Below are 10,808 nucleotides of genomic sequence, written 5' to 3'. Positions count from 1 at the left end.
CTTTGTTTGAAAATAACTCTCGACTTCATGCATTTTTAAATTGTTTCTCTTCCATTTGTAATATTCTCCCTAATTGTGAAAAAGTTATAGTATATTTACTCCACATATTTATTAGGGTCTATCTCCAGCTCTGTCTTATCTCTGACTCTCCCCTAAGGTACGTAGGCAGGTGTCTGCTTCAGCCTGGGCATCAGGGAGTCACAGATGAGTGACCCAGCCTCCTACCCTCAAGATACTAACTGCTAGCTTGGCATAGTGGCACATGTCTATAATCTTAGCACTTGGGAGGCTGATGCAGCAGGATTACTGCCAGTTTGAGGTCAGCCTGAACTTGGTCCCTGCAAAAGACCCAGTGCTGGAAGTCATGCATAATGACTTCTTGTGGGATGGCACCAAATCAAAGACCAGAATGAAGGTATGTCTTTTGAATGACATAATTTAAAACTAGACTTAGCAGTCGTGTTCCAATTCATGATCCTTTGGACATGATGTTAATGATATTTATCAACCCAAGCTAGCGTGCTTGATATGCTACATTTGACTGTGAGTCTTCAGTATTTCCCTGTGCTTGGCAATTTCTTGACCAGAAACACACAGCCAAGAAAAGTGGTTAGAACCAGGCCAGGCATAATTCCACTGCCTGTAACCCTAGCACTCTGGGAGGCTCAGGTGGGAAGATTGCAAGTTTGAGCCTGGCCTAGGCAATTTAACTACCTAGAAAGACCCTGTCTCAAAATTAAAAACTAAAAAAGGGCTGGAGATTCAGCTCAGTGCAAAGGCCTTGGGTTTAATCCCCAGTACAGTGGACCCTTGACTTACAAACTCAGTTCATTCTTGAGGGCTGTTTGTAACCCAAGTTGGTCAATGAAGGCTCAGGCTCCTCTACATACCCTTCAAAGTCTCTCTCCTGTACACAGGCAGATCTCAGTGTCCTTAGAGAGACATTGCCCCAGGATTTCTCAATTAACCCCACACAGGAAAGGATGTTGTAACTCTGTATGGGTTATATCTGTATCTGAGACCATCTGGAAGCACAAGCAGCTGGCATCAGGATCATAACTCAAGACTGTAGACATAAGTTAAAACTAAAGTTCTGGTTATAACTCAAGTTGTTCTTATGTCAGGCTGTCATTGTATTACCAAAAAAAAAAGTGGGTGAGAATAGAGATCCTGGACCAGTCTAAAACCTGGGACAGTGCTCCCTCTTTTCTCTTATCTATGGCAGCTTTACAACTGCCCTGAGCAAAGGAAGCCACACATTCAGCCAAGTAAAGAAAGCTGTTTCCAAAGTCATGGCAGTATCTTTGGTGCCATTGCAGCATGTGCCATCTCCCCTGTCCACAGTGGGGAGATGTGCTGGGCTCACTGGAGCAGGAAGGACAGTATGGAAACCTACAGCACTAAGAAAACTCTTCTTTCCTACTGAGGAAGTATATGGTCTGAAGCCAAGTTATCACCACCAGGTACCTCTTCAGTTTGATTATTTTCAGAATAGGAATAATGGTTTCTGCCCTTGGACAGATCTCCCTTCATTCTGCAGATAATTTATTGAGCATTCTGTGTGTCAAGGGCAACATCAGAGACTGAAGACACAAAGATAAATGAGGCAGACAGTGTGGGCAGTACAGTATTGGCATAAGGGCTGACATATAGATTAGTGGGACAGAATAACGACTTTAGAAGTAGAACCACCTGTAATTAATTGTTTTAACAAGAAGGCAAGGCAATCTTGGAGGAAGGATAGTCTTTTCTACAGATAGGGCTGAAGAAACTAGATATGGGGAGAAAATGAACCTCAACTCTTTGGGGGCATACACAGAGGTAACCCCTGGATGACAGGGAATACTAAAACTGTGAAGGGTCACAAAGGAGCTTTTGGTGGTGATGGAAATGTTCTATATCTTGTTTATTATGGTAGTTACACAAGTGTATATATTTGTCAAAACTCATTAAAATGTATACCTAAAATGGGCACACTATGCTAAGTGTAAATTATAACACAGTAAAGTTGACTTTTTAAGAGACACCATATTTTATATAACTCTCTAGCTTAAAATTCCCCAAAGAACATTAGTCTTTCTTTTGTTTGTTTGTGTTGTTGTTGTTGTTGTTGAAGTTGAAGAAGAAGAAAAAGACAGTCTTACTATATAGTCCAGGCTGGCTTTAAACTCACTAGGGAGTCCAGGCTGACTTCCAACTTACCATCCTCCTGCTTCAGCTTCCTAAGTTCTGGGGTTACAAGCATGTACCACCACGCTCAGTGCCACCCCCCTGAATATTAGATATGACACAAACTGTCCTTAGTCTAGTCTGCAAAGACCTAGATGATCTGGGTTTGTCTACTTCTCTGACCAATTCTATAATGCTTCTCTTGTTTCCTCACCCTGGGGTATTTATTTTGTTGTTCCTTGTTCCTGAGACACTCTTCTCCCAGGTCTTGGCCTTGCTGGTCCTGGCTCAGGGGCCATCCCACTAAAGTCTTTCTGACTGCCTAAGTCAGCACTTAGCCATCATGGTGTGTTTATCAAAGTGTGCATCTGCAGCTGAAATCCTTATTTATACATGTACATTTCATTGTCTACTCTGTGAGCTCAGTAGCTCTACGTAACATGAAAGATCTTTCTTGTCTACTCTTGTAAACCTTTTTGAGTGAATAAAAAGGTAAGGAATTCAGATTTCATAATGTAGGCATTGAAGAAACACTGAAGTTCGCCAAGCAAAGGAATGGTACCATAGTTTGAGTCATGGAGTGGTTATTTTACCAGTGGTTATAAGGGGTGGTTGAGGACATGGAGAAAGATTGAAATCAGGCAGATCATGCAGAAGACTGCCGCCTGATTTCTGGTAAGACAAGGTTGCAAGGATGAAACAGATCTAAGTAATATTTATCAAGCGAAACCAACAACATGTAATTACTACTGTCCTGGGAGAGTAGGACAGTGTTTGAATTGAGGATATGCCCATGTGTACCTGCATAGATGGTAGTATCCTGAACTGAAGTAAGGGATCCAAGAAATGTCATATTTCGCAGATAAGTTAAAGAATTTGGTTGTAAAATGTTAAATTTAAGTTGTCTGCAGAACATCCAGGTTGTTAATAACAGTCTGAAACTCAGGAAAGGACTCAGGAATTAGGACACGGATTTGGGAGTTACTGCTTAGGTTGTAGGTGGGAATAAAGGCATGGGAGGAAACCTTAGAAGGAGCTGTGTGTAAAAAGAGAAGAGGGCCAACGATCAAACTATAGGAGTTAATTAACTTTTAAGAAGTGGAAAGAAGAGGAAATTAGAGTGTGGAACCATCGAAAGTGTTTTGAGAAAGAATCATTAATAGTATCAGTCACCATAGACATTTGGTAAGAGGTAGGCAAAAACTAGTCAACGAGGAACAATTGGTGCTGTGAATGAGAGCTGTTTCAGAAAAGAGCAAGGGAAATACAGAAATCTGGGGAGTAAACGGTAGTAAGAAATACAGGATACAGGATACAGGATACAGGATGCTTTCCAAAAAGTGGGAAGATGAATAGAGAGAATTCATGCCTTGAGCCTTCTCAGGAGAAAGGTGGTCTTTCTTGTTTTGTTTTGAGAAGGTAGGAATGCTATTGGGCTAAGATGGTTGGCTTGCAAGTCTGTAAACACGTCTGTAAGCATTATAGAAAGAGGACGCAGAACTGACTGAGCACTGTGCCAGAGTCACTGAGGACTGGAGGTCATTCCTTCATTTTGGCAGTAGTTGCATCATTGTATGATTCTCTCCAGGAGTGCACCAGCCTCTAGGTATAGGAGCCAGGATAAATGATTGGCTTGATCAAGGTTGACTATTGGCAGAGTAAATGTGGCACAAGGACAAGGAGTGAGAATATTGGGGATTGTAATCTACGTGATTGGGTCTAGACTGAGATAGAAATGAAACATGCAGATCAGGAGGTGGGAAAGGAAACAGAAAGACTAAGAAAAATAGAAGGCTGAGGGCCAGGGATTTAGCTCAGTAGTTCTGCCGCCTGCCTTGAAAGCGCAAGGTCCTTTGATCCCCGGTACCAAAAAAAAGAAAAGAAAAAAATAGAAGACTGAAAACCCCACTGAGGGAGGTAAGAGATACGGAAGAATGGTTGATTGCAACTAAATGTGGTTTACTTAAAACTTCAGAATTACTTGAACTTCAGAATTTAGAATTTGGAGACTGAGTGTGGCCATAGGGTTAGTTGGTAAAACAGAGGAGAGAGGAATTGGTGAAGGTTAGATATTTGGACATTGAAGTGCAGCCACCCAAATGTCACCTCACCATCCTGATGATGTCTTCCAGCTTCTAGGAGGCAGATGAAGATGGAAATGAGGGAATTCAGTGAGTGGTTAGGAGTCAAGCGCTAACCGTTAACATAGCATATGGCGAGAGTTACGGTGGGGCTCATAGGATCATGAGTAGGCGAAGAGAGTATCCTGGAAGCCATAGTATGGACTCACAAGAATACCAAACTGATTCTGGAAAAGTCCTTCCAAATGCTGACAGAGCCCAAGCTAAGACCGATAAAATAGACTGGAGTTCATGTTTCCTGGAAGAGAAGAGGTGAGGGACACCTGCAGTGAGGACTCAAATTATCCACAAAGAAGACAAGTGACAGCATAGAAAGAGAACTAGTAAAGCTAAGTAAAAGAAGCTAAATCAGTTTTGAACTCTGCAGTAAGGTGACATCAATTTAACAGTGACAAATATATGAGCTTATGTTGTAATAGCAAAAAATAACAAAGTTCTGTTATGGTTTTTGTGAAAAATATCATTAACATTGGAGCACCTTCTGAACTTGTGTAGGCTTGTATTTTAGACAGATTGCTAGTGTTTTACAAATAGTATCTTTAAAGCATAAATGCTAATACTTATGTATGCCTGGTTTTTGTTTTTTAACAGATTCTTAATCAAGTAACAACTCCGTGGATCGAGGACAGGTTTGTCCCATGGCCTGCTCTGAATGGTGTGTTATCGGATAGAAGATTCCATTGGCAAACCAGCTGTTGCCTTACAGAGCAAGCAAAGAAGATGGATCTGTTGAAGAGCCATCTGACCTCGTGCTTTCTACCTTCTGTGCCCTTTTTAATCTTAGTGTCCACTCTAGCAAGTGCTAAGAGTGTGGCTAACAGCACTTTAAACGGCACTGATGTGGTGTTGGGCTCTGTGCCTATAATCATTGCCAGAACTGACCATATCATAATCAAGGAAGGGAACAGTGCCTTGATTAATTGTAGTGTCTATGGCATCCCAGACCCGCAGTTTAAGTGGTATAATTCTGTTGGCAAACTGCTGAAAGAAGAGGAGGATGAGAAGGAGAGAGGAGAAGGTAGGTTACAAAGTTGTGTCAAATGTCATAAGATATAAAGAGTGACTTGTGAGGCAGCACCCTTAATGTTCGCTGTTCTTGTGGAAGTCATTTAAAGATCCTATTTTTGTCCTTTTTTCTTCCAAAGGCAAGAGAAAGAATATGTATCACTTAGGATTCAAAGTACTATTTAATTCATTTTTTTCAGTCATTGACTCAGAAGACAAAGGGCACACGTTGAAGTCTTTTTAAAGGCCTCTTGGAGTTTTCTAATATAACCCATTCAGAATATTACAGAGACAGATGTAAAAGGGCTTTTCCCAGAAGGATATGTTCTCCTTATAAGGGAGTTTGTTTTCTCTCATGGAAATGACTCAAATAAACAGTGTAGCAGTTGTTTATCATAAATGTCAGTTTAATTCATCCACCTTGGATTTAAAGACCACACTTTTTAAAAAGAAGCCTCTGTGCAGATTGTCAACCAGCAGCTGGGATCGTTCTGAGCTCCTGGTGACCTGGCTAAAGTTTCCAGACTGAAGTCAAGAGGGAGAGCAGATGCAATAGTAAGAAATGACGCAGGCAGTAGGAGAATGCAGTAGGGTTTGAATGAATGAGTTTCTGTGCAAAAAGTATGAATCGCTGTCCTGACCCCTGCGCTTCCTTCAGGAAAGACTCCAGCCAGAAAGAGGATTGAGACATTGGCAATCAGTACACTTCTTGTTTTAGATGTGAGAAGTAATTATCTGGAAATCCATGCCCAATCTGATTGACCTGAAGGAGTTAATCTGTTTTCTCCAGCACTTTCCTGTGTGATGAAGTAGGGCGTTGGGGGTGGGGGAGTAGAGAGACCATTGTTCTGAAGTAGCGGCATATTCACTTCTTTCCTTCCCATTGCCCTCCCCGTTCCTTAACTCTTTAACCAGTGAACAATGCCCAGAAGACTTTCTGCTTCAGGAAAACCTACATTTTTAATCTCTTTCCCTCCTTTTAACTTAATTGCTTAGAAAAAGCACAGAGGCTAATGCCCCATGTCTCCTTAGTCACATGAATGGAGTTTTCTCTTCGTTATGTACTTCTAGGTCACAGTGTTCTCAGTGGTGAAGGCTGTGGAGGTCTTCTGCCTGGAATGTGGGTGTTCACTGGAGTACTGTCACGGATGGAGCTCTTGCTTAGCCACCAAGGTTGTACAGTATAATAAAGCTTCTCTTTTTAGCAGTAACATATGCTGTGAATCATATGTGTCTTTAACCTAGGAGAATGGAAATTGTTCCCCACCAAGTAAAAGTGGGGGACCATGAATTAGAAGGGACTTTATGGTCATTATAATTAAAATCCCCCTGTCCTGAAATTTGCTCCAGGTTCTGCTGCTAATTAAGTGGCTATGACTAGAGCCTTCACTACTGACCGTGGAGAGATAAGAGAACACCACTGCTAGCCCACACTGTTTTTATTCCTGCAGCTCCTTCCTCCGTGACTCAAAGCCAGAAGGATGTGATGTCACACTTGTGACGGGAGGGAAGTAGCCATGGTAACACACACACACTCAGGCCCCTGTACCTTATCAAGTCTTTCCGCAGGACAGTGCTATGAATAACAGGGTGACTGAATTGAAGGGAATACATACTCCAGACCTGAATCTTTCACATGGATCCGGAAGCAAAGGTCATTCCTGGGTATTAGAGGTGGGTCTGGGGCTATGAACTGCTGAGTCCTATAAAGAATGAAACCATGGAAACAGCAGAGTATTGAGGCCTAAAATTCATCACAGCATTTTGAACATTATCCCAAATGGGAAATATGCAGTAGCTTAATGGAAAAGCTCTTTGTAACTTGCACTGGGTCATGGCAGGTAGATGCCATACCTTGCCTTTTGCATCTGTATATTGAAAGGGTTGAACTATCTGCTCATCCTATTTGTCTTTATTTCTCTTGTGTGCAGATGCTCTAGGTGGTCTGTAGTAGTAGCCTGTCGATAAACTCCAGGTTTCCCGGTAGCTGTTCAAAAGCTCTTGGTACACAGAATGGCTGTGTCAGGATGCGTCACTCTTGCCTCATTTGTAGCCAGCAGCCTCGCTGATAAATCAGTTAACTATTTTAAATCTCATGAAGAAGGTGCACTTTCAATTTTTAAAAAGAATTCTTGATACTAGTACTTGATGTTCCAACTCGGCTTCTGTAATATTGAAATTATTATATCTTGTACATAATGTAGTTTCAGAGCATAAGTAAAATGGGATCATACACAAAGCACTGCGCCTAACAACCAAGCAATACATAGAAAATAGCAGAGATGAGAGATTCTTCATCATAAAATATTAGAACTTCAGTGTTGTTGTAGCCTATGAGAGAGTGCATAGTCTTTAACTTTTCATTTCTGATGGAACAAATGCCCATTTTATAACACAGACATAGATTTCAATTTTTAAATCAGTAGGCTAGAAGTTTAAATGGAGCAGTGTTTTATTTGTAATTTGACAAAGAAGTGGTTAAATATAGGATGAAAACTGATGCTAATATCCTAGAACAGTGATGGCAAACCTTTTAGAGCTCTCAATGATACAAACAGCCCACTGTGGAAACATTTGCCGTAGGTTCTCCACCACTGTCCTAGAACCTTAACAAATACTACCATTTATTAAGCTCTCATACCAAATTTCATGTATTCTAATCCTTATGCAAAGCATAGTGGGGTATTATCAATTCTTACATATACAGATGAGATACCAGGTGAATGGACAGGATATTAAACAGCTAGAGGAGGCCAGCTTGTATTTATTCTCCCTTTGTGCCCAACCAGCATTAGCTGATCCTTAAAATCTCAGTAAGAGAAGAGTTGAAGAGCATCTCACCCAGCCTGAGTGAATGTGGGAAGAGATCTTGGATAGAGGATGCATCACAACCACCACCTTCCAAGTTTAGACAGTTAGGATTGGTGCTGCAGCATGTATGAACACACATCATGCATGTATATGCACACACACGAACACACACACAAAGATATTCGGAATATCTGATGTGCTGCTTGCAGAGCATACTGTCATTTGCTATGTGATTAGCATGGAAAGAAACAATTCTGTTTCTTGTTTATCCTGAAAAAGTGAGATAGCTATTATTCATGCCAGCCCCACTGGTCTTAGAAAGAATGAGGCTATTTCCTGCCCTTGGCAGGAGGAACAGCTGGTTTACTTGGCTTCCCTGGTACTTGTCACTTCAATTCCACGGGATCAGAAGAGGCTAATGTGAAATCTAGAAATGGAAACTGGATTTTTTTTTCTTTTGTAGTTCACTAAATAACCTGTTTGGGGCAGTCCATCAACTATATCACAAAAACAATGCAGGATTTAAACAACATGATGACCACAATCACAAAATGAACTGTTTTAGTTTTTCCTTTTCCTAGGAGTGAGTAGAAATTATAGTTGCCAGGAAGTATTTTGAAAAAAAACAAAAAAACATTTATTGTAGGTACTAATTACTCAATATATTTTTGCTTTCGCTTCTTACTGTGACTTAAAACCATTTAAATTCACATTAGTGCTCTTATCAGATAATAAGAAACAAGTATTTCATGAGAGTTAACTGGTATGGGCCCTTGTAAACACATCTTGCTTGTTAGAGATTACGTTTGAAATTCTTCCTTTAAATTAGGTTTCTGACTTTTATGTAGATTTGTTTTCCATACACTTTTAGTATCTTGTCACCAAAAAGAGTTAAGAATTTTTTTTTTAATAAATATACACACAAGTAAACTGAACTGAGTTGCATAAAGGTCACAGTGCTCAAGGCTACTCCTCTAGCATGATGGAAATGATTATTACAAAATTTGCCTGTAGTTTACATGACTCCTTTCTGTAAATTTTTAATTGACGATAAAAAAATGGCTTTTAATTAGTTCTCCAAGGGACAACAAGCCAGCCATATTTTAAGACTGTAGTTTATCACCTCCCTACTTTACGTGTGTGTGTGTGTGTGTGTATAAAATTTTGTGTGTATTTATGTGTGGAGGTCAGTTCCCAAGGATTAAATGAAAATTATCCTTTACCTCGAAAATCAGTGTGAAGTAATATATTAATCAGAGAAATATTATAGTGAATTCTTCATTTGGTACATTAAATATTTGAGATAAACTTATCAAAAGGCATTAAACAAAATTTATATATATATATATTTATATATGTATATATATTTGGAAATTCAGAAGACTCACACTATATTCTTTCTCTGAGCAAGTCCCTTGACTTTTCTAAATGAGTTTCTTATCTGTAAAATAGAGATAGTTCTTTTTTTTATTGCCAAATGGGGCTGTGAATCTTGGAAAAATTTTGTCTATTAAATTCTTAGCATAATACCTAGAACATACCAAAGTTGCAGAAAATGGAAACTACTTTTATTATTTTTAATATTGTACTATTCCTCATAATAATAGATTTCAAATGCTAAAATCCTGTTTCCAGATAGGTTTTGTAAAAAAAAGAGTTTTATGAGTAATTTCTTATTTTCTATCTCAATTTCTCTACCTTTTAAAAACTAATCAAAAACAAATAATATCCCTTACATCTTACTCAAACTTTCAAAATAACATTGTGAGTGCTATTGTAGCAGGTTTGGAATTTTCTCCTTCCTCAAAAGCCTCCCTTCCTCAGTTCGTCACTTTTGTATAGAAAGGGCCCTTTGATATCCAGTATGCTTTTACCCCTGGAAAGGCAAGTATGTGGAAATTATAAAGCATATTATGCACTGGATAAACTTTACATTTGCCTAACCCAGCGGTTCTAAGCTGGCACCTGTCTCGTAGGGTCTGTGTGCTCAATTCTGGAGACACTTTCAGTTGTCATAAAGGAGGATGCAATGGGAGAGCTATGCTACTAGGATCTCTTGGGTAAAGGCCAGGGGTGCTGCCAAACAGCTTACAATGCACAGGACAGAACCTTTCAACAGAGACTTATCCAGCCCAAAACACACCAGTAGTGTTAATAGCTTAGATCTGAGGTGTCCCCCAAAACCTCAAGTGTTTGGAAGTTGATTAGATCTTGAGGGTGGTGTATTCCTCCGTGGGTTAATACACTACAAAGTCGCAGCTAACTGTGCTGTTAAGAGGTGGTCCCTGCGGGTGTAACCTGGAAGGGTGCATCTCCCTCCCAGATCCTCCCTTCTCTCTGCTTCCTGGACACCATGATGCAAGCATCTTTCCTCTGCTCTGCCCCTCTGCTGTGCTGTTTCTGCCTCACAGCCAGCAGACCATGAACTGTAACCATGAGCCTCCTTTAAGTTACTGGTGTTGGGTATTTTTTCCCGGGCACAAGAGAGTGACTAAGACAAGTACCAAAATTTAGAAACCTTGGTCTAACCCAAAAGAGCATCCCTTGGCTTGCTAAAGACACCTTTCAAAGTAGATCTATGAGTCAAGTGTTTGAACCCAAAGTGTATTTCCTCATAAAAAGGGTTTAATTTGTAGTACTTGGATTCTTTTTCAAAATTAGACCATATAAAGGGCTAACTCA

The 10,808-nt window shown here is 40.1% G+C and overlaps 1 protein-coding gene and 1 long non-coding RNA gene across 2 annotated transcripts in view; one reads left to right on the top strand and one right to left on the bottom strand.

Moving 5' to 3' along the window:
- LOC110350780 (uncharacterized) overlaps positions 1-10,808 on the bottom strand; it is a 91,609-nt gene that overhangs the window by 18,478 nt on the left and 62,323 nt on the right. The window lies entirely within an intron of this gene.
- Positions 1-10,808, top strand: part of Mfap3l (microfibril associated protein 3 like) — a 46,933-nt gene that overhangs the window by 23,475 nt on the left and 12,650 nt on the right. The window contains exon 2 of the mRNA XM_004852929.4: positions 4,902-5,328. Within this exon, the coding sequence (XP_004852986.1) occupies positions 5,031-5,328 (298 nt within the window). The 5' untranslated portion in view covers positions 4,902-5,030. The remainder of the gene's footprint in view (positions 1-4,901; positions 5,329-10,808) is intronic.

Source organism: Heterocephalus glaber, unplaced genomic scaffold (genome assembly GCF_053883595.1).
Source record: "Heterocephalus glaber isolate CG9 unplaced genomic scaffold, H.glaber_assembly_v1.0 deba00001461, whole genome shotgun sequence".
Lineage (NCBI taxonomy): Eukaryota > Metazoa > Chordata > Mammalia > Rodentia > Bathyergidae > Heterocephalus > Heterocephalus glaber.
The sequence above is the reverse complement of the archived record's forward strand: the minus strand, read 5'-3'. Positions and strand labels throughout refer to the sequence as shown.